The sequence below is a fragment of the Microcebus murinus genome, chromosome 4 (assembly GCF_040939455.1).
Source record: "Microcebus murinus isolate Inina chromosome 4, M.murinus_Inina_mat1.0, whole genome shotgun sequence".
NCBI classification, from domain to species: Eukaryota; Metazoa; Chordata; class Mammalia; order Primates; family Cheirogaleidae; genus Microcebus; species Microcebus murinus.
In genome coordinates this window covers 101,710,778-101,734,706 of record NC_134107.1, presented here as the reverse complement: position 1 = coordinate 101,734,706, position 23,929 = coordinate 101,710,778, and the positions used below count along the sequence as shown (strand labels likewise).

General features: G+C 51.9%; 1 protein-coding gene across 2 annotated transcripts in view; it reads right to left on the bottom strand.

Moving 5' to 3' along the window:
• The window catches only part of GRAMD1B (GRAM domain containing 1B), a 174,225-nt gene that overhangs the window by 1,712 nt on the left and 148,584 nt on the right, over positions 1-23,929 (bottom strand). The window contains exons 8-21 of one of the 2 annotated variants that reach the window (XM_012789858.3): positions 23,651-23,731; positions 20,904-21,019; positions 18,890-19,046; positions 17,559-17,748; positions 15,789-15,932; positions 14,700-14,818; positions 14,284-14,426; positions 12,276-12,379; positions 11,471-11,674; positions 10,349-10,439; positions 6,941-6,952; positions 6,501-6,608; positions 6,064-6,181; positions 3,415-3,508 (exon numbers count right to left, since the gene is read on the bottom strand). In XM_012789858.3, coding sequence (XP_012645312.1) covers positions 3,419-3,508; positions 6,064-6,181; positions 6,501-6,608; positions 6,941-6,952; positions 10,349-10,439; positions 11,471-11,674; positions 12,276-12,379; positions 14,284-14,426; positions 14,700-14,818; positions 15,789-15,932; positions 17,559-17,748; positions 18,890-19,046; positions 20,904-21,019; positions 23,651-23,731 — 1,677 coding nt within the window. In that variant the 3' untranslated portion in view covers positions 3,415-3,418. The remainder of the gene's footprint in view (positions 1-3,414; positions 3,509-6,063; positions 6,182-6,500; positions 6,609-6,940; positions 6,953-10,348; positions 10,440-11,470; positions 11,675-12,275; positions 12,380-14,283; positions 14,427-14,699; positions 14,819-15,788; positions 15,933-17,558; positions 17,749-18,889; positions 19,047-20,903; positions 21,020-23,650; positions 23,732-23,929) is intronic. The other variant, XM_076002601.1, reaches the window with a different exon arrangement.

The following is a 23,929-nucleotide window of genomic DNA, read 5'->3' as shown; positions in this document are numbered from 1 at the left end:
GGCCCCTTCCTGCACTAAGGACTAGGCCAAAGAAGGAAGAAACCCTACTAAGTTAATACTGAGCAATACATCAAACTTTATCTCTTTCTTTCTCTCTCTGCCACTGGGCCTCTCTACCCCTACTAGTCCCTGAAGAAGAAATTTTAACTACCCTGGGCTTCCTGGGAACCTAGACACTGCCCTACCATACCTCTCAATACCAGAGAAGCTCTAGCCCACAAAGACCTGTTCCCTCCTGGCAGGGCAACTCCCAATTCTGAGAAAGCACAGTCTTGCCAGGCTCAGGCCTAACCTCAGAGATGATGCCACCACAAGAACCTACCTGAACAATAATCTAGCCTGACCCCTTCCTGTTACAGGAAGGTACTGAAGCTCAGAGAGGGGAAGTGACTTGAGCAAGGCCACAGAGCGCATCAATGACAGAGTCAGGACTCAGGGCCAGGTCTCCTGACTCTCAGTCCAGGGTTCTTCCAGAGACGGCTTCAAGTTGCATCTTGCTGCCCTGAGACACTGTCCCCTTGTCCCAGGGAGGTGGATGAGAAACGGGGATAGTAGCAGATGTGACTGGCTTCCTGGAGGTCAATCCTGTCATTCGTTCTACAGGAAGCTGGAGGGGAAGTCTAGACTATTCTTCACCTGGTTAGAAACCATAGCTTTTCTTCACCTGGTTAGAAACTCTGCAAATTCTTTAATACTGAGTGCAAACTCTCAAATGTTTTACCATGTAAATCCTCACAGAAAGACTCCTGTGTGGCCTCAGAGTTCCCATGTAAATAAAAACAACAAGAGCACTGGGTAGAAAAAGTTGTCTAAGTGGTGGTTTGGACACTCTCTTGCAGGAGTTGCAATGCTATTTGTTTGTTTTCACACCCCGACCACAAGAATGAGTTCCCTTTTCTTTCACAAGTTATTGACCAAGGAGAAAAAATTTTGTTTGGGAATGAATTATTGTTGGTTTTCTCCTGGCTTGAAAGTTAAATATATATATATATCTTAGAACAGAGAGAGCACATAAGAGATCCATGATCCTTAGGGGACATTGATATGTGCACACATGGTGCACCGGGTTCAAACCACCAGAGAACAGGAGGGTCCCCTGACATGCTAAGTGCCTCCCTCCCTGCCACCTACACCTCCCTTGAATGGTCCTGAGAGATAAAGCAGAGAATAGCTCTGTGGCCGGGTCTGCTTCACACTTCACTCCCAGCAAAGAACCCCTTTTCTACGTCATCCCGAAGGTCCCACCGTGGCACCTTTAATAATTAAATAACTTAAGTAAATAATTATGTATGGAATAAATTTGAGAATTTATCATTGTTGCATTCAACAGTTTCCAGGGGTTGTTTTGGCTTCCGGCTACGCGGAGGGGAAACTGTCAGCAATCTGAACCAGGCCTCCTTCTTTGGCTCAGGGCCCGAGAGCCTTGACCCTCACTTGAAGTCCTGGACAAGAACTTCACAGTGACCAAAAGGCCACACGCACCCTTGACAGGGATGAGATGTAACTCCGTCTCCTCACGTCTCCTTTTCTAGGGGAGGGACAGCAGTTCCAGCTGGCCACCTGGAGCCTCCTCTTCCTCCTCCCCGGAATGACCTGGACATGGACCGCTCTGCTTTCAGATCCGGCCCTTGGGGAAACACCAAGGCCTTATTCTCTCACTAAGAAGTCAAACACTTGTCTTTAATTGCCACAGGGGAATGGTTAGGCCATTCTAAGAGAAGAAAATAACTTTCTCTTTGGGGAAGAACAGTGATAAAAATCTTCCTTCCCTTGTGCTGATGCTCTGGAGTTCCTTCTGTCTCTCGCACTGAGAAGCCCAGAAGAATAAGCAAGCTGGAAGAGCTCTCCTTGCCAAATTGGCTGTGAGTCTTTCCTGTTCAAGAATCTCTGTGAGCTCTGCCTGGGGCTAGTGTGACACTTTTTCTCGTTATATGGAGGAACAGAAATTGGTGTACGAAGGATGATGAATGTGCCCACAAGGACCCCAGGAATTCAGATCAATGCACAGGTCCCAGTGGGCCAACCCTGAAAAAGGTCCTGGATGCCTCACTCTTCTAATCCAGCATCGTCCACTCCTTAGTGATCTTATACCTCTTCTGGGGCCAGAGACCAGAGACCAGAGAAGGGTTTGCACCCCATCCCCCACCAGAACTCCCACTCCCAAGTCTGAGAAACTCAGGATTTGGAACGGGCCCCCTGGGGCAGAGATTTCACCAGGCCTTTTCCTGCTCAAACACATGCACCTTTGTCAATTCCTTCCCTCCAATGGCTTAGATGTTTTCTCTATGTGCAAAGTATCTCAGACAATTGTCTCCATTGGCTAATGTTGGTTCTTTACCAAGAGTAGATGGCTGGCAACCCAGTGCCTTGGCTATTGGTGCTCACTTCTCACACAGCGTTCTCTGGGTAGACCCTGCAACCCAGACGTGGCTAGGGCATCCTCTCTCTCTCTCAAACCCTGGAGGGCCTGGGACTCCCTGACTCACCCTGGAAATCAAACTGACAGCTCCAGGTGAAGGAATTAGAGCCACAGATCTGACTTGCTTATAACCACGAAGAGAGGTTTAACAAGGTCGAAAATGCGCCACCCTGGCTAATAAACGATGTGCTCTTAAGGCACAGAGAAACAATAGGACTTTAGGCACTAAAAAGTGACACTTCGCCCAGATCCAGCCTGGGAGAAGACCAGAGAGAAAGGAGGTGGGAAAATAAGAAATCCCCAGCCCTTATTGGGTCCACACCCTGCACGGGTCAGAGGACGGTGCAGGGGTGATTGAGAATACCCTTCAGATCATGAGTCCTCAGGAGCCTGCGGCCCCACAAATGCAGCCTTCCCAGCTTTCAAACCGTCCTCTCCACCTGACGCTTAGTGGATGGTCCATATCAAGCGGGTGGAGTTCAGATTGGGCTCCTGCCCTCGGTGCTTCCGTGTTCCCAAGAGAACGCCGGGGGAAGCGTGGGGTAGGGAAGAAAAGATTCTCTTTTATTTTGGAAACAAATCAAAAGGAGATCAGGGAATGAAGCACCTTAAGCAATGCCCCCTTGAGACTTCGTTTCAAGACCCTAGGGTCTTCGCAGGCATAGCTCTGGCTCAACGACATTTCCCTTCTGGGAGCCAGGAGTGGCCAGCACGGGAAGGGGTGGGGAGCAGAGGATGGGAGGAGGGTCAGGGGAGGTCGGTGCTGAGAGGTGGTCCCTGCCCTCCTCAGCCCCTCCACCGAAGGAAAGCACTGCTCCGGCCAGCACAGGGGGCGGGAGGTCCCGCTCCTTCTCCCTGGTACATAGGCATTATCTCTTTTTAAAATCTGTATATAATATATATTTATATTCTGTATATATATATTTATATATATATATTTATATGGTCTATGTACATGTATTGCACAGGCCTCTTGCAGCCACCCCTGCTCCTGCCTTGTCAATGATAGCGGTTCCTCTTCTCTTCGCTTTCGGACGTGTAGTCACGGGACCTGATGCCGTTCTGAAGGTTGATGAGTGAGTCCTTCATCTGTAAGACAGGGAACCCCACTCCAGGCCTGGGTCTGTGCCCTCGGCGGGCTTCTCCTCCCAGCAGCGCCCCCTAATCTGCCTGAGGCAGGTCCCCGACCACGCCAAGGAGCTGAAGGGAGCTGGGCTCCCTCAAACAAAGGTGGTTCTCAGGGGCACAGTTTCAAGCAGAAAGGGGACAGCCAATCTAGCACGGGGACCCCCCCACACACACACACCCAGTCCGTAAGGCTCACTGGGTCTCAGAGATCTGAATCAAGAACTCGCTCAAAGCGTCCAAGTGCTACAAGGAGCCAATTAGACTGCCACTACTTGATCTACTAGTCATTTCATCTGATTCCCCCATTGATCCTTAATATACTCTATGCCCATCTTTGTACATCAAAGCCACACTGTTCCCCCCAGCCAGGGACTCTTTTTGCTCTTGCCTATTCCAATCTCACCCATCTGTGAAGGCCCAGAACAAATGCAAACCCTCTCTGCCTCCCAGGCATCCTTCTGGCCTCGCACATACCAGACACGAGGGCTCTGCACGACAGTCCTCTTTAGTTACTTGGTTTCATGTTTGTTGAGACCACAGCTATGTCTTACCCTTCCCTTGTACACCCAGGGGTGCCAGGCAGAGAACTGGGGAGTCTCCTGGTTGGCACCCATATCAGTGAATTAACACCTTTGGGTCAGGGGATGGAGTCTAAACAGAGCAGTTCCAGCAGAAGAATCCTAAAATAGCCCATTGTAACACAACATTTTTAAATATTGTCTCAGAGTAAGCTGCTCTGTTACAACACAAGACAACATCTCCTGGGTAAATAGATTTGGGGACCCTGTGGTCTCTCTCTGCTTAATCCACTATTTTCTTCTCTCTGGTTCTTCTACATCCTCTGCTCAAGAGGGATGAGGGGCCCCATTACTGTTCTTTTAAAAGTTACTCTTATAGGGAATGAAACAAAACATCTCTCTTGACACTGGTAGGGTAGAGTCCACCGGGCTGTAAATCCAACAGCCCTAAGCCCCACTTTAAAGGGGGTCCACCCTGAAACAGAATTCACACTTGGAAGAGACCTGTGGGTCATGCAGTCCAACTGCCCTCTGTTTAATCCATAAGTTCCTAACCCATCACCACCCCAGTCATCCCTCGAACACTTCCAATGTTGGAATCTCAGTCCTCCACAGTAGCCCATTCCATTGCTGGAGACCTCTAACCCTAAGCAGCAGTCTGTTTTTATTTGATGACTCAAAAATGTCAATTCCTTCTAGCCCTGGTTCAGTGCTCTGGAGTTCACAGTAAGTCCAACCCTTCTTCACCTGTTGGTCTGAATGTCTAAAGACCACCTTGTTCTCCTCACCCCAGTGTTCCCTTCTCTTGGGCATATGGATAATTCTGTCACTCTTCCTTGACGAGACAGGGCTTCCAAATCTCTGACTAGGCTGCCAACCACTTTTTGGTTTAAAAAAAAAAAAAAAAATCCCTCCTTAAACAAAGCCAAACATGATACTCTAAACACACCAGACTGGATCCTGATAGCAGCAGTTAAGATTCTCTTTCCTCACTTTAGAGCTAAGACCAAGCTATGAACAGGAAATAATATTTAATAATAACGAGTACCTCCCATGTGCATGGAATCTTGACAGCAGTTCCAAGAAGCCACGGTGACAATTCCTATTTTATAAATGAAGAAACTAAAGCTCACTAGTATTAAGTCTCTTGCTCAAGGTCACAAAACTAGTTAGTGGAAGGCTGAGATTCCATCTTGGGTTTTGCTGACCACGAAACATCAGAAAAGACCTCTTTTTAGGAACAGAGATTTTACTGCGGCAGGACAGATCCTAGGCCTAGTAATCTTCCTAATTCTCTCGAATTGCAAAGGTCGATTCCTGCTCTCTTGACAACCACATGGGGACATTTTTTATAAGGTACTAAATTTTTCTGGGGAAAAGAGGAAGCTCCCTCCCCCAAGGAAACTAAGCTAATCATTGATTTTGCCCCAGGATGATTTTCTTAAATAGCTGGCTCAAGCTTTGGGGAGGAATACAGACAATTGCACAACAGAAATGATATTATGAAATGAAGACATAGCACAGCCTTCTTCCCAGACCCTCAGAGCAGTGTCTTTGAGAACAGCAGCTACTGGCGGTTGTGTGTCTTGGATGGTAGGGGGAGGGGTGGTATACATGGAAGGGAATTTGAAAGACAAGCCCTTTGGGAAGACAAATTTCTGTAAAAGAGGGGTAGTTCTCCCTTTAAACTCCTGTCACAAACTACCCAAAAAATAAATCAATAAAAATATTTCTCCTTCCATCTAACCTACATCTTTCCTGCTGCGAATCCAGTATGGTGTCATTATTATTATGAATGCACCTGTGTTTCAAACAGCCCGTTCAAGAATGACTTTACAAGTAGAACAATAGATGGCCCGAGAGCACAATGAATGGGAGGAAGAAGTCAGAGTCTAGAAGGTGGGGAGAGAGGTGGTCGTCTTTCTCAGGGAATAAGGGGAAAGAGTTCTGTCTCCCGAAGACTGGGGCAAGTGGGCGGTGGGGGGATGGGCATCTCACCTGGTCAAGGAGCATCACTGAGGATTTGATGATCTCCCTCCATTTTTGGAGCTCAGTATCGTGGTACTTTTGTTGGGACTCTAAAAGCTGGGCCCATTCTGTTTGAGACTGGGGTAACCTGTGGGGTAGAAGAAGGGGCACCCCGGCAGCCGGAGTTATGCTCAGCGAACTGTCCTGTGCTCCCAGACCCCTAAAGGACAGAGAGTCACATCAGAGTGCTTTGTCCTCTGCACACTGCCCCTGGTTCCCCTGTGCCCCGGATCAGAAGCGGACTGGAACTACAGGGACAGATTGCGAGGGCTTCCTACGGGCTCGTCTCAGAGGGTCATCTCCTGGGCAAGGGCAGTGTGACAGTCCCGAGGAGAGGGGAAGGCAGGTGCCAGGGCAAGGCATCGGGTGGGGCAGAGGTGCTGGCAACGGGACAAGGCCAGGATTACCTTTCTTGGAGCCTGAGACCCTGCCAGGCAGTGAGGGTCTGCGTGGTGTATTCCAACATCCAGAGTTTGTAGAAGAGCATCATGTTAAGGATGACCAGCAGCACCAGACTAGGAAGGAGACATGGGGGGGAAAAAACAACAGCAATGAGGTGTCATCTGAGCCAGGGACACTGTTATCCCAGAGGCTGCTGTCCCTGACTGGTGGGTCTTCCAAAGCCCCGCAGTGAGTGAGCAAGTAAGCCAGAGGGAGGCAGCGAGAGAGAGAAGCAGCCTAATGTGGAGGGGCCAGCACACAGCAGGAGAGCCAGGGACAGGGGTGCGGGGCAAAGCCATGGGAGGGGGAGACACATGGGCGCTCGGAACCCGGGTCCCTCGGGGGAGAGAGGTAAGGCGGAGAGGGAAAGAGATGAGGGGGGAAGGAGTAATCATAGAGCCAGTACCTGAAACAGATCCTAGTGGGAGCGGGGGAGAAAAACAGGGAGGAGGCAGAGGTTAGAAACAGACCAGTGTGGGGAAGGGGAAACCGCACTTACATCAGCCAGAGCGCGAATGAGAGAGTATGAGAAAGAAATGTGAGGGGCAAGGACACGGTGGATCGGGAAACCCATCCAGGAAGGAGTGAGAGAAGCAGGTGCAGACAGATTTGGGGTTTCATGGATGCTAAATTGAAAAATGCTCCCCCACCAACCCAACATCAGGAGGGGACGGCAGGGTGAGCGTGAGGGAGTCCCAGTGGGAGCCAGCTCTGCCCTGGGTGTGCCGTACAGAGGCCAGCAGAACCTCCCCAAGGGCAGTAAGGCTCCTGCCTGGACCTGCCACCACCCGGCAGAGGCCATGGGGACCGATGAGGTCTCCCAGAGTCTGGGTCAGAAGGGGTCAGGGACGGGGAGGAAGTGAGGACAATCCAGGGCTGGAGGACCCAGAGACTGTGGGAACCCTCCTCTTCTCTCGGCCTCCCTGGCTGCGTAAAGATGATTTTGTGAAAGAATCTCACGGAATAGAGGGTGCAGACATAGGTAAAGAGGGGACCCAGAGGCCACAGAACTGGGCACAAATACTGGTTCACCACTTGAAAATGTCTTAGCTCTTGGTCAAGTCACCTAGCTTCTTTGGCCCAGTTTTCTCGACAGGGACAATACCCGCCCTACCACGGCTGTCATGTGGATGAAAGGGAACGTGTGTCCATACACACAGCAGCCCCCCCCGCACCCCGCGGTTCTTATCATTCAGGGGGGAGACACAGACACACACAGAAAGATAGAAGATGACAAAAACTGGTAGATAAAACAGAGACAGGGAAAAGAAAGAGACCAGACAAGGAAGAAAAGCTCATTTGATGCCTTAGAGCAGGGGTCCTCAAACTTTTTAAACAGGGTGCCAGTTTACTGTCCCTCAGACTGTTGGAGAGTGCGCACCGTGGGCCCAGGACGAGTCGGCTGCTAAGCAGGACAGGCAGCGGCGGCAAAAACACTCAGCGGGCCGGATAAACGTCCCAGGCGGGCAGCATGTGGCCCGCAGGCCGTAGTTTGAGGACACCTGCCTTAGAGTTTTCCAAGTGTGTGTGAGTGATGCTGTATTTCCTAGTTGTGCCTCTGGCACTGTGGAAGGTAATCTTCCCTAAATTGGCAGCTGCAAATCCCTGGGGCTACTCTGCTGGGTTCTTGGGGTTCTCTGGGTTCTTCAGGAGACCTTTTAAACCTTGTGTTGCAATTCCATGATGCCGTCTGTAACTGTATCAGCACACGCTGGGTCCCACGAACACCCACCTCTTCAGAGCGTGCTGCGCACAATCTCAACGGCTGTACTTGGGTTTACGTTTGCAGTCCTGTCTGTGCTAAGTGAAGGTCAAGGGACACCCCCGTGTGCTGTCTGAGTGAAGGCTCCACGGCGTTCTACACAGAGGAAAGAGGCAGGAGGCCGAGTCACCTGCTGGCAAGACTGTGGAGGCAAGAGCCCGCCAGACACGGGGCAAACGGTGCGGTGCCAGCCCATCCCACACTCGGGCTGTCGGCAGCCCCTCGCCTGGAGCGAGTCGTGCGGAATTAGAAGACCTGATGACCCTAAACTCACAAAGCCCCAGAGTTAGTTAATGCAATGCCACCCAACATACTCGGGGAGCAGCAGGAGCTCTGAAGGTCAGTATGCAGGAAGAGCTTAAATGCGGAACTAGCCTGAGGTTATGGTTTTCTATTTACCAAAATCCAATACCAGAGATTTAATTTTAACAGACAATGGCATGAGTCAGATGAAATCGATGCTGCTAGATGTGAACTCGACTGGCTTTACAGTTGCCTTTGTATTTAATTTTGTAATGTCCTGGCTCCCATATGCTCTAGTCGGAATAATTTTGCATCTACTTACTTGGATAATGTTATATATTCAAGTAAGGTTAGTAAAAGAGTCCTACTTATGTCTCCCACAGACTCCTCTCCTGTAAGTGGCCCCCAGGGTCACTCTATATTCTACATAGATGGTCACATTCACACGGTGGCATTAATGCCATGGATGATTAATCTGTGGCTGCAGCCGACACCTGCCTCCCAAGCTCCAGGTCCACATCAGCAAATACTGCCATCTCATCTGGATAACGTACGGCAACTCGGACACGCCTGGAACACTATCAAGTGTCTTCCCTGACAATCTTTCACTAAATTCCAGATTTCTGTTGATGACATAACCATTTGTGGCCCCTGGAATCAGCAGTTCATCTCCCTTCGTTGCATAACCTGGTGGGTAACGAGTCTTCCCCCTGCGGGATCTCTCAGCCCCGTCCCTCATCTCAGGCTGACGGGAGTCTCACCTAGATGGCCGCGGTGCACTCCACTGACCTCCCTGCCTCCAGCCTTTGTTTCGAGTCCATTTGCCATACATATTGCTGTCAGAGTGATTTTTCTTTCAATGCGAATCTGACTATCACTCCTGGGCTTCCTAGAGAGTTTCCCGAGGGCGAGGCTGTGCCCTGCTGCTGCCTCCGTGAGAAGGCTCCAGCAAGGGCCAGGGCGTGTCACAGAAGCAAGACTGAACTGGGGCCATCAGGTGTCTGGTGCACAGCACGGAGAGCCCCACGCACTCTCAAAGCACACCCCCATCCAAGGAAGGCATGGGATGCCAGGCAGGGGGCTGAACCATGCAGAAGAACTGCCCCAGTTGCTTCCTGTCGAAAAAGTTCAGAAAAGTCATGGCCAAGTGATAGCATGGACTCGCACTTCCAATAGCTGGTCGAGTTCTCCCATCTTACATCTTCATTTCTTTCGCCCTCCTTTCTCCCTAGCCCAGCATCCCTCTGTGCAAGTTACTGAGCCTACTGTTTTATAATGTCATAGCAATTATTATAAACAGTCTACATTAAAATAAGCACCTACTTTCCTATGCTGAAGTCATTGCTATTGTCTGGCTACCCTGCCAACGTGTGGGCTCCTCGAGTGCACGGTTCTAGGGCCTGGAACCGAGCAGACGCCCAGAGCATCTCTTGCGAATGAACGAGTAGACTCCTAAGATGCTCTGTGGCCTTCCTACGCTAGCATGTATCCAGCTGTGGAGGGATTCTGAATGTCCCATCTCTTTCATGCACTGGACACTGAGTCCCTGAAGGGCAGGGGTGCTGCATGCAGCATTTGCTTCTGAAGGCCCAGCACACAGTAAATGCCGAGCAAAACAGAGAAAAAGATGTAAGAGGTAAGAAATGACAGACAGAGCAACCAATCCCAACAGACAAGACTAGAGGACAAAGAAAAACAACAATAACAACAACAAGGAAAACAATAAGGGCTTCAATGCTTCAAGAAGCAAAGGATGGATGAGACACCACGCGGGAACAGGCGGGGGGAGGAGAGCCTGGAGTCCCTTACACACAGCTGATAACCAGCAGCAGCTTGGACACGCTCTGCAGGTGGAAACCGTTGGGGGTGTCCTCGGGGATGTGCCGTGTCTGCGTGGAACCTGTGGGAAAACAAAGAGGCCGTCACCATGGTGACCCACGACTTCTGAGGTGACGCTGGTCAAGCAGTGAATGCCAGGGGATGTTGGAGAACTGTCCACAATGTTGTCACAGCAACGATATGACGAGATATGCCCGGCCTTCCAACAGGAGAAGGCAAGCTCCTCGAGGGCAAGGTCGCCATGGTTTGGGTCAGGCAAACACAGAACGAACGAGAAAATCAACAGACCTATGTAGCCGGCACACACAGAGGCAGGGCAAAGTGAGAAACGGCCCTGGGCTAGGACCAGAGACAGCCAGCTTCCAGCTATGGTTTTATTCCTAATCAGCTACATGGTGCTGGACAAGTCACGTGAGCTCTCTGAGAGTCAGTTTACACACGTGCAACGTCAGTCAGAAATCTTATGTGCACAACACACAACGCAGGAGTGCTCGGGGTGAAGCTGGGGACAGGGACATGGGCGGCTGGCACTCTCTCCTCCTCTAGCTCTGATGAACCCACAGGTACGTGCAAAGCACAGCCAGAAAAAACTCTGGATTAGTTGGTCTCTAAGTCCCCATATAGTCCAAGGTTCCCATAGTTGAGCAAACATATGTGGCTTTGTTGAATGGGTGGCTGGGAAGAGGAAGAGATATCAAGGGAATCCACAGCCTGGAGGGGCAGGCCCTTCGTGGGCCATGGGGTTATGTGACGGGGCTGCCTTGGACTCCCTGATCCTTGTGTTATGAGGTCATCTCTGGGGTCTGGGCTTTGGATTCTCCTTAGTGTATTTCCCAAGAACTTGAAAGCTGCACATTTGAGCCTATGCAGGTAGCCATGGAGCTTGGGCAGTACAGAGGCATAACCATAAAAGACACCTTCGGCTAATCAGAGCACACATATGGGTTCAGCAGGGGCCGAGGAACTTAAAGGGCAAAGAGAAATGCATAAGGCAATGGGAGTCTCAGACTTAGTGAGTTATGTTCACATTACATAGAAATTATACCCACGGTACAAAATGAGCTCCTGCCCAAAGCCCCACTGGGCACACACCTGCCACATGCTTGATCCTGTGGCCCACATCTTCATCAGTGGGCGTGGTGACAGGGCTCATCACCTCTTCCAGGTGAGGGACCCGCAGGTGGGCATGGGGACGCTTCCTCCTCCGTACTGTCGGGGGCTTGCTGGCCTTCTCTTTGGGAGACTGTCTGTGCATCTCAGCCAGGTAGGTGCTCTCCGTTTTGGCCAGCTCGCTCTCTGCCAGAGACAAAAGGACCACGTCAGAGGCCACCTGTGACCCAACACAGTGGCCTCCAGAAGCAAGTCTCTGGGGGAAACATCTTCGCACACTGCACTCTGGGAAGTGGGTTGGACAGCCAGATGACCCTCAGGGATGACCATGGGCCTCAGAAAGTACTCCTGGGACCCAGCCCCACGCAAGTCACCTCTGGGGCTGTCCAACACTGTGTGGAGCCATGTGTTCTGAGCACGTGCACCCTCTGTGTATGGTCTGGGGCTCATCACACGCTTGCTCAATGGGTGCACTCACAGGCGGTTTGCAGATCCTTCTCATAACAGAGAATACCAGTATCCCTACCTCTGTGGCTCATTTGCAGCGTGGGCTATTAAAGACCCCTTAATGATAAAAGTTATAGACACAGTCTCTTGAAAAATGCACATGTCCCCATACATGCAAAATTTGGTATCTATTTCTGGGGCAGAATTAGGGACCCTGTGAAGTCACTGTCAGTCGCTGCCCCCACTCTCCATGTTTCCCTTCCCCCCCCCTCGCGCGCTGGGCGACAGCTGTCTGTTCACCCGTCTCTGCAGCTCGGCTAGCAGCGATGGTGGCGCCCACCTAGATGGCGGAAGTAGTCCTCCAGCCCGCTCCAGAAGTTCTTCTCGATGAAGGTTTTCACTAACCCCCAGGGCTGTTTACGATAGCGTAGCTCTGTGGAGACCCTGAGGAACGAGCCAGAAAAGAGATCGGTCATTGCCTGGGTGGACAGTCTTCTGCAGGGGAAAGGGGAATTCGGACTTAGGGCCAAAGCGGCTTCGAGGGTGTGCTGTACTTTACCAGTTAACAGGTCCTTTCCTGCACATCACCTGACCTCCCTGACCACCTCTGAGGTCAGTGGAGCTAGTGGATTTATCTTCATTTTACAGAGGAGAAAACTGAGGTTCAGGGTACTTAAGCAGTCCAGAGGCTAACCACCAGGGCTGCCGACCCCAAGCCCAGAGCTCCTTCGTGAGGCCACACTGCCTCCTCCCAGGGGACTCCCCAGGGGGCCGGGCGGCCTGACAGCCCGCCAAAGGGAGGCTCGGCCTGGAGTTTGATCTTTTTGAGCGACACACACTGAAACAAAGTCAAGAGGGGCCACTCTTTTGTCAGGGTCCTTCTTTCCTTCTCCAGAGACTTTCAAGTCCGAGTCAAGCTCTAGGGTTCCATCACTTTCACCTTTAAGAGCATCACCCGCTGCTCCCTGGCTGCTGCCTCTCAGCGCAGCCCAGACAGCTCCAGCGCTCGCGCTCCCCAGCGCTGGCCACGCCGCTGCCCACGCCTCCCGCACAGCGGCCCTGCTCTGCGCCTCCTCCTTAGGCCCGCCTGCATCTGTCCACAGGTTCTCTAAGCTTATCCCTCCACCCTGCAGTCCAGCCTGTTGGTCCAGCCTCCCCCTCCTTGGGGATGCTGTCTCCACCCATGGCTTGACTGCAGGATGCCTGGACTTGGAGCCCTCGCTCCCCCTCCCAACGCCGGTTCCCTGCATCAAGGCTGGGCAGCTCCTTGCAAAGGTCTATCCAAGGTCAACCAGCTGCCTCTGCGTAGAGTGCACAGAAAAGACACACAGCTGGAAGATCCTGAGGAACCTGGAGTGGAGAAACCTAGGCACCGTGGAGGGAAGGAAAAGAGGAACGGGAGGGAGAAGGGAGGCAAATAAAAGGCGGAGGGAGGAAGAAAAGGGAGTTGGAGCAACAGGTGCACGCTCAGAGAGTGGCAGAGACTCCACCTCCTTGAAAAAATTGAGAAGAGGATGAAGAAGACACAGGTGCTTCTTGATTCCTGAGATCTCTGTGCAACCTATTACTAAAACCTGATTTTATATGAACTATGTGAGTGAATTTCTGCTCCTTACAACCAAAAGAACTTGGTCTAAGATACAGGTATAAAACTCTGATGCTTTCCAAATGGGCATGTGTCCTGACTTTTCAGTTAGACCACAAGCTTCTTAACACGCCAGGGTCTAAATTTGTCCCTTCCTTTGAAAGCACATTACGGTGCCCAAAACTATTTGCTCAGTCAACATTTCAGCGCCTGTGCTGGGTGCTGGGAATAACGTGGCGAACGGACTGGGATTCCTGCCCTCAGGGAACTCACTGTCCAACGGGGAGGCCAACAGCAATGCACGTGGGTGGCAAAACGTGGCAAGAGGGAAAGAGCACAGGTTCACCCGTCTCAGAGCTGGGTTTCAGCACTCACTAGGGACAGGACTCTGGGCAAAGTTACTGAACTCATATAAAACTCATTTTCTGATAAATCCACCTCCTTGCATCGTTCAGAAGACTCCAGTGAACGTAGGAAAAGCGCCTATATGGTACTTTATAGGCCACGGACAAACAATAAATAGCAGTAGTTGTAAAAGTTTTACTAAACAGATGAGCACATTGGTGAAGGGAACACGTGGCAGAGAGAATAATTAACTCCCTCACAACGGGGACGGTAGGGAGTCCCCGAAGGCTTCAGAGAGAAGTTGGAATGAGGAGAGCCAGCAGCAAATATGCCCGACCTCCTCCTTCCCGTTGGAGCACGTGACTGCTTTCTGACGGACAGACCCCACCGGAACCCCCGGGCCCTCCGCACCCCGCACCTGAGCCGGCTCTTGTTCCGAGCCACGCGGGTGAGCGTGTAGCGATTGATGGTGTAGAAGTAGTCGTGGTAGGGCACGTCGTGGGTGAGGACCTCGGCGTCGATCACGTAGCATTCGCTCTCCTGGCTCGCCTTGTACATGGTCTGTGGGGAGGAGAGTCCGTTGCACAAAACTGAGAGGGGCAAGAAGTTCAGAAAAGCTCCTTCTCCAAGCTGCCCCACCCCGCCCCGCCCCACGACGGCTGAACGGAAGACCCAGAGCCACAGGCAGCGTGGAGCAAGGATGCACGGGGTTACACGACACTTGCACCCACAGACTCCTTCCGGACATTGGTCCTCTGTCTTTCGAGATGAAGTGGGGAGTGTTCGGGCCTGCTCTTATTGCCCCCCCCCCCCGCCACCCACGTCTCTGCTCACCTGTGTCTCCCTGACGGTGGCGGTTTTGGGAGCCAGCGGGTTGGTGAGGGTGACGGTGTAAAGGATCACTCGGCTCTGGTTTCCATTCTCTTCCTTCTTCCAGGGGTGGAAGATGATATCTGAGGGTGGACGAGAGCTCTGGGATGAGGGAGGGGACCCCGCACAGCCCCCTCCCCACATCTCCATTTCCCCTGCAAGTGACCTTCTCCTGATTGTGCTGCCTCCTCACTGGCCCCCAAAAGGAAGCCAATGGGAGCCTGAGGGCGGGTTGGGGGGAGGGCGGGAGGGGGGGCGGTGAGAGCAGAAAGAGGCTCATTGTAGCGTTGCCGAAATTCTGCACAAGGCTCCAGAAAGCTGATTGTTCCTGGGGCTGGGACAGGAGGTCTCGGGGCCACCTACGGGGTGCTGGCAACACTGGCGTCACTGTGGCGAGGGCCTAGGGTCCCTTGGGAACAAGTCCTCTCCTCTAACACATGACCTCCCCATGCCCTCAGCATGTCCTCTCCTCCTGGCACTCGGGGCTGCTGGTGCCCAACTGCTCTGCCACCCAGTGGGATGCTTAGCAGCTCTGCTGGGCCAGAGCCGGGTCCCTGCGGTGGGGAGAGCAGGGGCGAGGGCAGGGTCCATGCAGGAAGCCCCGAGGCCTAGAGGCGAAGCCCACCCAGCCCCTTCTCAGCTGCACCATGAGGGGCAGCACCCGCAGTCTCAGTTTCAGCGACCTCAGTGTGGGGGTCGCAACTCCGCACACGGGGCAGTTGCGGGGACTGAGCGAGATAACACAGCACGCGTGGCGCAGCATAGGCGCCCCCCGCCCTCGGGGGCTGTGTCCTTCACGAGGCGGTGACGCTGGGCGGGCAGAGACCAGGCAGGGCTCATGCTCTGGAAGTGTCGGGGGTCAGCACTGAGTGTCTGATGCGCAGCAGGTGAGTGTGGGGCGAGCGCAGGGCGAGTGCAGGGCCACGTGCCGTGCCGGGAAGAGAAGGCAACAGGGTGGGGGAGCTCAGTACCCCCGGAGGCCAGAAAACATAGAGCGGGAAGTAGCGTGGACAGAGAGGGAGGGCTGGGGGCGGGGCCCGCTGCAGAACGCACCAGAGAAGCGCCTCTGCTCCATGAAGTCCCGCTGGAAGGGCGAGTTGGTGAAAAGGAGGTCGTAGAGCTTGTCCACGCTGAAGTTGAAGACTTCATTCACGTACTGCCGACCGCTCAGGTCCTCATAGAAGGCCTGGACTTCCCCTGCACAAAAGACAGCACCAGGAAGTTGACAGTGACGGCCGAGGGGCAGGGGACCCCAGGGACATCTTAGCGGAGCAATTATGTCCCCGGCTAATGTCCCACAGCCACCACAGAGGCCACAGAGCCAGGAAGCTGGGCTCATGGGCTACGCGGTTTACGAGTTTGCCTCGGTTTCTTTCCTTCTCTGGGACACACACTGTCTAGTGGACACTGTCCATTCACCCTTTCAAAGGGCTCGGGAATGTACTTTTGCTTTTACACTTTCAAACCTCCCTAATTCAGACTAAAATTCCAATAAATGACTACTTCCTGAGGTTGCCTGAACCCAAAGAATGGGTTTACTGAGAGTCTGTATGTTAACTACAAGTGACAACAAATGGCATCGTAACCCCTGGCACGGGTGCGTTCACAGATGCAGATTAATCAGGAACCCTCTATAGAAAGCTGCTAAATGCAGGGGCTCACCTGATGGGCTGTGATCCCCAGCTAGCCACGTCTGCTTTCCTTCCCCACAAGGCATCTATTTCTGCCATGATTCCCCCTTTTAAACTTATGACTGCAGCTTTAGCAAAAGAAGAATACGAATCAGAACGAGCCGAAGGGAGGGGCACACAGCAAGGTCTCGGAAGGTTCCAGAAGTGGAGCTTCCTTCATTCTCAGGGATGCAGTACCCTCTGGGGACACGGATGTGCATCAATATGCAGAATACTGCCAACCAGGGGATTTCCCGAATTTTCTAGCTGCTACAGGAGAATGCATCTGAGGGTACAGGAGAGTTGCTAAAGCCCTAGCCCTCCCCCCAAACCCCACAGTCCCTCATTATGCATCCACATGGGCGGGTCTTAAGTAGGAGGCTGAGATCTCTGAACCCCAGGCAGACTCAGGGGAGAACTGAGGAATATCCTACAGGGACAGTGCCCAAGCGCAGTCTGGGTGCTATTCCCATCTCAGTTTACGTGAATGGCACCCCCAGTATTAGGTGGTACCCAATCTGTGCAGCAAAACTATCAACCAATTTTATGAATGCTGAGGACTGAGCTTTTCTCCATGGAATGCAAGAAGAAGCACGTTCCCAAGGGAGCTCCCAGGAGCTAACCCTATGCAGGAGTGAAGCAAGAAGCTACCTGCTTAGAATAATTAAGAGAGAAGACAAAGTCTCCAAAATCTATCTGACCCAGCAACGCTTTTTCTCATAGCCTAGCCTAAACACCCTACGCTGGAGTCACTAACAAATTTTGCAGCTTTCCTGAGGAAGTTTCACATCTATTAAAAATTTAATTTCCCAGGAGCAGCTGACTGGCGCCTTCCTCAGGGCATGTAAACACTCCTTGCCTGTCTGTGAGGGACAGAGTCAATGGGGGCAGGGGGTACATTTAGTGACAACACTGGATGGCAGAACAAAGCATTATCTGTCAAGCAAAGAAAGACAAACACAGAACGATGAGAGTGAGTACCTGAAAAAAGGGATGTGCGATAATAACAAATGTACCTTTTCAACAAAGGCTCTGTCACCCTCCCTGCCACCAGGAACCTAGAGACTGACTCCAGTTCCCACGTGGAGGCCTCCTTTTAGCCCTCGCGATGGAGAGGGCAAGGGCTGCCTCAGACCCATCTTCATGTGCCCACCTTCGTCGTGGGTGTCAGAGGAGTCGCTGAGCTCCGTGGGGATGTCCTCGTTGTCGTTGAAGTCCAGGGAAGGGGAGTTCACGGGAGCGATGATCTCGATCTTCTCTCCTATGATGTTGTCGATGGCAAGCTCCTTCTCCAGGGACCCGTCTCCCTCCAGCACCTCCTCCTCCAGGGGCAGCCCGTCGAACTGCAGCCGAGACAGGGGAGTCACCCACTGGGGCAATCTGCTCTGGATCTACTCTCCGAAGGGAGGTCAGGGACCCGGTCTTGGCAGCCCTCCCGGTCCCAGCACAGCTGGGCTGGAGTCACATTCTGGGGTCCTTCCCGTTCTGCCGTGGAAGAGGAGCGAACACACACGGGGGGGGGGGGGGGGCTGCTGCCCTGCCTGCACCTGTCATCCCCCCCAGCACACCAAGCCCTGCGGAGACAGAGTTCGCTCTTCCAGGGCCAGGGCCTCTCCCGGAGCCACACCTCCACTGTGCTATAACCATGCCAGCCTGCCCCAGGTAGTAGTCTTTTCATCAAAGTAGCTCAAAGGGCTTCATAAGCATTTTTTGACTCATTTTCCCATTAGCCTTGGAAAGGAACAATACAATCCTTTACATTTGAAAGAAAACCTCGGGGACAGAAGATGAAGACTAGGCATCAGTTCATTCTAAGACCAGGTGTTCTGACGTCTAAACCGCTGGAAAACAAGGCTCCTTTTTGGGGAAATCCTTTTTGGGGTTCCTTTCCTCAGGAACCCATCCATTCTGCCTGCCAGCACGAGCCCTAACCCTCTCCTTTGTCAAGGTTCTATCCCCTCTCTAACTAAGTCCCAGAGGACCAAGGCCTCTTGCACATTTGTACAGCTTCCACAAAGTCTAGCACAGCTGGAAAACAAACCACAGTGCGTGTACTAGGAACTCTAAATATTAATCAAATGAGTTAATAAAACAATCACAGTCCTACAGTTCTATATCCATGCATGACTCTGATGTCAGATCAAGGCAGTGAAAAAAGACCTGCGATAGTTCTCCACCAGGGGGGCTGATCTGGGGCAGCCCTCCAAGAGCAAAGCTCACACAATGGACTGGGGGAATGGTTTTCATCAGAGTCAAACCCAACCTGGTACCCCAGGCATCTAGAACCCAGCGCCGGACCCAGGAACTACACCACTAGAATACAGAGAACCCATCCGCTCCAGGATGTCTCCTTGAATAAACTGACCACAATGTAACCAACCTCCCCCCACCACCTGCCCCAGGTTGGGTTCTTGGGGCATTAACTAAGCTAGGAAACCCTGGCCACAGGAACGAGGGGGGAAGCAGAGGGCTGACTGCCCATACCGAGACGGGGGCTTCGCTGCTCCCCGTGGATGTCAGTGTGCTGTTGGTGATGGATTTCTTGGGCAGCTGTGGACTGGCATCCGGCTTGGTCTCTATGCTGCTCTTGGATGAGCTGTCATTCACTTCGTTCTCTTCAACAGGGATCTCCTCGCAGTAGCTGAGAGAAGAGGCCAGCGAGCCCGTGTTAACCTCAGTGGTCAAGATGGACAAGGATTCTAAGAAGCTCAGGCCTCAGACCTGTCTATCCATCCCAGACGATGGGATTTCTTGCTTCTTGGCATTGTGTATGATCTTCCTCTCACCAAGATCAACCTCCCCCCTCCCAATCTACTCCTGAAACCTCCTTGCCATCTCACCCAACCCATCCCTGTGCCCCATGTAAAGTTTCTGGCTCCAAACTCACCTTTTCTAGGCAAACTCCTTAGATTTATGCCTACCTATTAATAAATATGACCACTGTTATTCATTTTAAGCTATTTTTTTCCCCATCAGTGCCCATCCCATCCAGACCCTCTGAATCAAAGATCTGGGTTCTGAGCATACATTTCATTTCCCAAACAGTGACTAAGACCGGACTCTGGACACAGTGCTCCCCCAGTGCTATTGCCCACATTCTAGATCATAACTAGTAAACTGCCCCACATTGAACACCTGAGAGGGAAAGCTCCTTGAGATGAAGGTGGGCATCCTTCTAGGCACACTTCAGGGATGCCGCTGCAGCCCTCCCCAAGGGAGCAATCATCATCTTTTTTATCGTGATCATCAACATCTGACTTACACTCTACATATCTTCCACATGTGTGACAACTCTAGGCAAATCACTACAGGCATTTTAGAGATAATCAGATGGGTATGCACAGAGGTGAAGTGATGTCACTGTTCGTACCCAAGCCCAGGTCTAAGTACCACTGCATACTCAACGCCCTCACTTTCTATTCCTCTGTGCCTCTTGCACTGCCAAGCCTGCACCTTCCTCTCCAACCTCAAGCACGCTTTGCGCCAGGCTACTTGAAGTCCCCATCTTCCTTACCCTATCAACGGCATGTGACACAGTGACTCTCCCTTCTCCTTCACTTCCTCCCCTTGGCTTCCAGGATATGCAGCTATCCCAAGCATGCCTCCTCCCTCGCTGAATGTTCTTCCAAGATCTCCCTGGCTGCTTCTTCCTCTTGTTGAGCTCTCCCAGGCCCAGTCCTTGAACTTCTTTTTATGTCCACTCCATCACTTAGAGATTCCAGCCTAACTCATGCTATCCACTAATAATTCCCGAGTTTATGGCCCTAGCCCAGGCTTCTCTGAGAACTCCACACTCATACCTGAATGCCTCCTTGACATCTCCCCTTGGCTAACTGGTATCTCAATCTCAACTTCCCTAAAATCACCTTCCCAATCTTCCCCTCAAGCCTGCTCTGCCTACACTATTGTCTATCTTCATGTAGAACAACTCCGTTCTTCCAGATGGTAAAACCAAAAATACCTTGAAGCAACTTTGGTCCCTTTTGGTTCCATCAGCAAATCTTTCCAACCATATTCAGGAACTACTTACTGCCATTTCTGTTGCTACCCTCCTGGTCCAAACTACCACCATCTCTTACCTGAATTACCTAAATAATTCAATAGCCTCTTATAACAGGTCTCCCGACTCCTGCCATCATTCCCTTCAGTGTATTTTCAATGCAGAGGCCAGAGAGATCCTGCTAAAATGGTAAGTCAGACCTTATCAATCATCCACTCAAAACCTTCCCATCCCACTCTGAGTAAAAGCCAATCATCGCGTTGGCCAAAAGGCTCTCAGACTCTGCCCGCTCTGCCTCCCTGACCTCATCTCCACCATCCCCCTCGCTCGCTCTGCAGCCACACCGGCCTGCTCACTGCCCTCCTGCCTGGAATGTTCTTCCTGCAGGTACTCCCCTGGCTCATTCCCTCACTTGCTCCAGGGCCTCACTTAGATGCCATTTTCCCAGCAAGGACGTCACTGCCATCCTGCTCCCCAGCCCGCCCAGCCCTTGCTCACCCCATCGTGTTGAAGTCGTCATCGGGGGGCACGTAGTCCTCGTCATCACTGGTGAGGCCCAGCTCGTTCCCGTAGCACTGGTGAACAAAGTGCCAGAGCTCCTTGGGGCACAGAGGCTACAGGGGAGAAAAGACGCGACTCTGACCCTTCCTTTCTCAAGTCCCTCGGTTCTGCACAGGGGCACTGAGCTGGCCAGCTCACCTGGAGGGTAGACGTTGCCCTCTCTCTCCCTAGCTGAACGAGAGAAGAGCAGCCACCTCCATGCGCCTTGGGGAACTCAGCAAGATGCCAATCTTCTGCCCAGGAATACGGATTTCGGCAAAGCCAGGAACCTGGCCTTTCCTTGCCTGTTCCCTCAACAGGCAGAGGTTGCAGAATGGGACCTACTTGCCCCTGGAGGACGGCCCCTGCCCCACCTTCTGTTCCTACTGGTGAGCTCCGGCATTAGTGGCATAAGCCCATGTTGCTCTGGAGCCCCGGATCCCAGAGCTTCTGATTTGGACTCTGAAGGAGCGTCCAGAAGTCCCCTGACCCAGTCTCCCGCCCACCACAGAAATCTTCTATATTAATTGGGGCCAAGCAGGCCCTATTGGATCACTTCCAAGAATGAGGTTTGACCACAGAGGTGGCCCATTCCATAGCTCGAGAGGTCCTGTGATTCCAAAGAGTTCCGCATTCTCATAGTATAAGGGGTCTAGCCCTCTCTTGACAACCCGAATACTTCCTTCCTTATTCTGAAGTGGAACTGGTTTGCCTACGGTTCTATGCACTAGTTCCAGTGTTTCCTTATTTCACTGGGTACCTACAGGTCCCTGTTAAAAAGCACTGTCCTAAGAAAAGTTGGTTCTCACGGGGTTCGCAGTCTCTGGAGAGAGGTAGAGGAATGTCAAAGATCAGAGGTGGAGACCACGATTGGGAGGAAGGGAGAAGGTGGTGGGATAAGTGGGTAGAAAAGATGTCAAGGCCATGAAGAAAAACAGGAATAATAAATATATTTTTTTAAAAAAAACCTCAAACTTCAAGAATGTTTGTAACAATACCTTGTAAAGAGTCTGAGAGCTCACCAAGCCTGGCCTTTCAAAACATGGTTTAAGAAGCAGGCAGCTGGCAGGACGCCGTGAGCCAGCATTCTGAGAACTGCCTGGGCCAGCAGGGTTTGGGGGCGGCAGCTCTCTGTGCAGGCCCTCGCAGTGGCCCAGGGAGGCCCCTCCTCCTCCTTTCTCTGCAACCCCCTCGCCCCAACCATCTCTGGCCTTTATGTGCAACATTCACCTGACCTGGGACACATCTGCTTCTCTGCCAAACCACGTCTTACCCTGGTCACTTTCCCAGGCAGCCTTCCCTGACCAAATCCACCTGACCACAGCTGGGACAAGCACAATTAGCAGACCCCCTGTCAGCAGGCAGAAATTCTCACAATTATTTTGCAAGGGCATTTGCGAAGCATATGGATGACCCTGTGTCTTATTTAGAAATGGCAATGGCGGTGAACTAGAAATTCAAACCTGCCAGTGGAGACTCAAACACATTGTCATTTTACTGTTATTGATGGCCAATGAAGGCAGAGAATCTTGGCTCAAGTAAGTTTTCAGGGTTGATACTGGAGCTATCAACTGTCAGATTAGAACAAAGTCTAAATAAGAAATCTGCTCAATTTTCTTATATAGCAACTAGTTTGAGCTTGAGTCAAGGCAAATACATGTGTATGTTTAAATACATATATGTCAACCATACATATATATATATACAAAATTAGCTAACACTGGGGGAAAATAATACACACATACACACATACTAGCTTAGAGATAGTTTCCCAACATCTGACTGCATTTCAGAGGAACTCTCTAGGGGCAGGACCATGCACCTCCTTCATCTGTGTCTCCTAACAGTGTCATTTAAACATGAGTAGTCAATTGGTGGCTGTGTTAACTATATTTTTTTCTTTTCTGTATTTTGGATGCTGTAGCACCTGGGGCCTTGCTGACTGCTGAGGGACCCCCCAGGGTTAGCAAGTTGGTAGAAAGAAATGAACTCATCTGGGAGCATGCCCTCCACAGGCAGCCGACCAACCCAAAGCCCACCCCCCAACTGTCCCTTCATCTAGCTCCAGATCACATTCCCCTGCCCTAATTACCCCAAGGCCAGGTACCTGGCAACCAGAGACAGCCCCTATATACCCTGAAGCCTGCTGAAATTAGCCAAGCTAGCCAATCCCAAACGTGCAGGCCTACTCCCCTACCTCACCCTCTCCTTCCTGCAGAAACCACCACAAGGGCTCCTGCCCGCACTCTGCCCTCACTCCCTCTGCCTCCCAACACAGCCCGGCACATCCCTGCGTGGCCCTGCAGGACTCACCGTGCTTCCTGTTTCTGGGGCTCTGTGAATATGATATGAAAACTTCATGACAGCGTGTCTCTTACCATACCTCACTAAGACAAATCCTGGTACATTTAAAGCAGTGGGACTGACATGCCTGAAGTCACCGAGTGCCTTACTCCTGGTAGCCCCGAGGCCGTACACAGAAGAGGGTAAACTATTTCCAGGACCCAGGTCAATACCCTCAGAAGCAGAATGTATTGCTCACTGTGTCTGGGGGATTTCCAGAACTTTCAGGAAACGTGGCCTTCTCTGGAACTGGCCAATGCACAGTAAAAGCAAACTCTCCACTGAGCCCACACCCCAGGGGAAAGAATGTTCTGGGTGGGCAGTCCTGCTGGGACTGCAGGACGGGGCCGGCCAGTACCTACCTTTTCCAGGAGAGCGTTCTGCCAGAGCCGGAACATCATCATGTATGTCCTATCCCGGGCCCCAAATGAAGTGAAGAAGTGCTGGATTGGAAGAGAAAACGGCAAGAAATGTCTGTTCAGACGTACAATAGAGACATGGTCCCCCTTCCTTTAAGAAAAGATACTGAGCTCATCCTCAAATACTCACGCCTCTCAGTGACCCGTGATCACACACAGCTGCATCAGCCATGGGGCCAGCACACTGGGGGACCTGGGCACCTGGGACGAGTCCCCACTGTG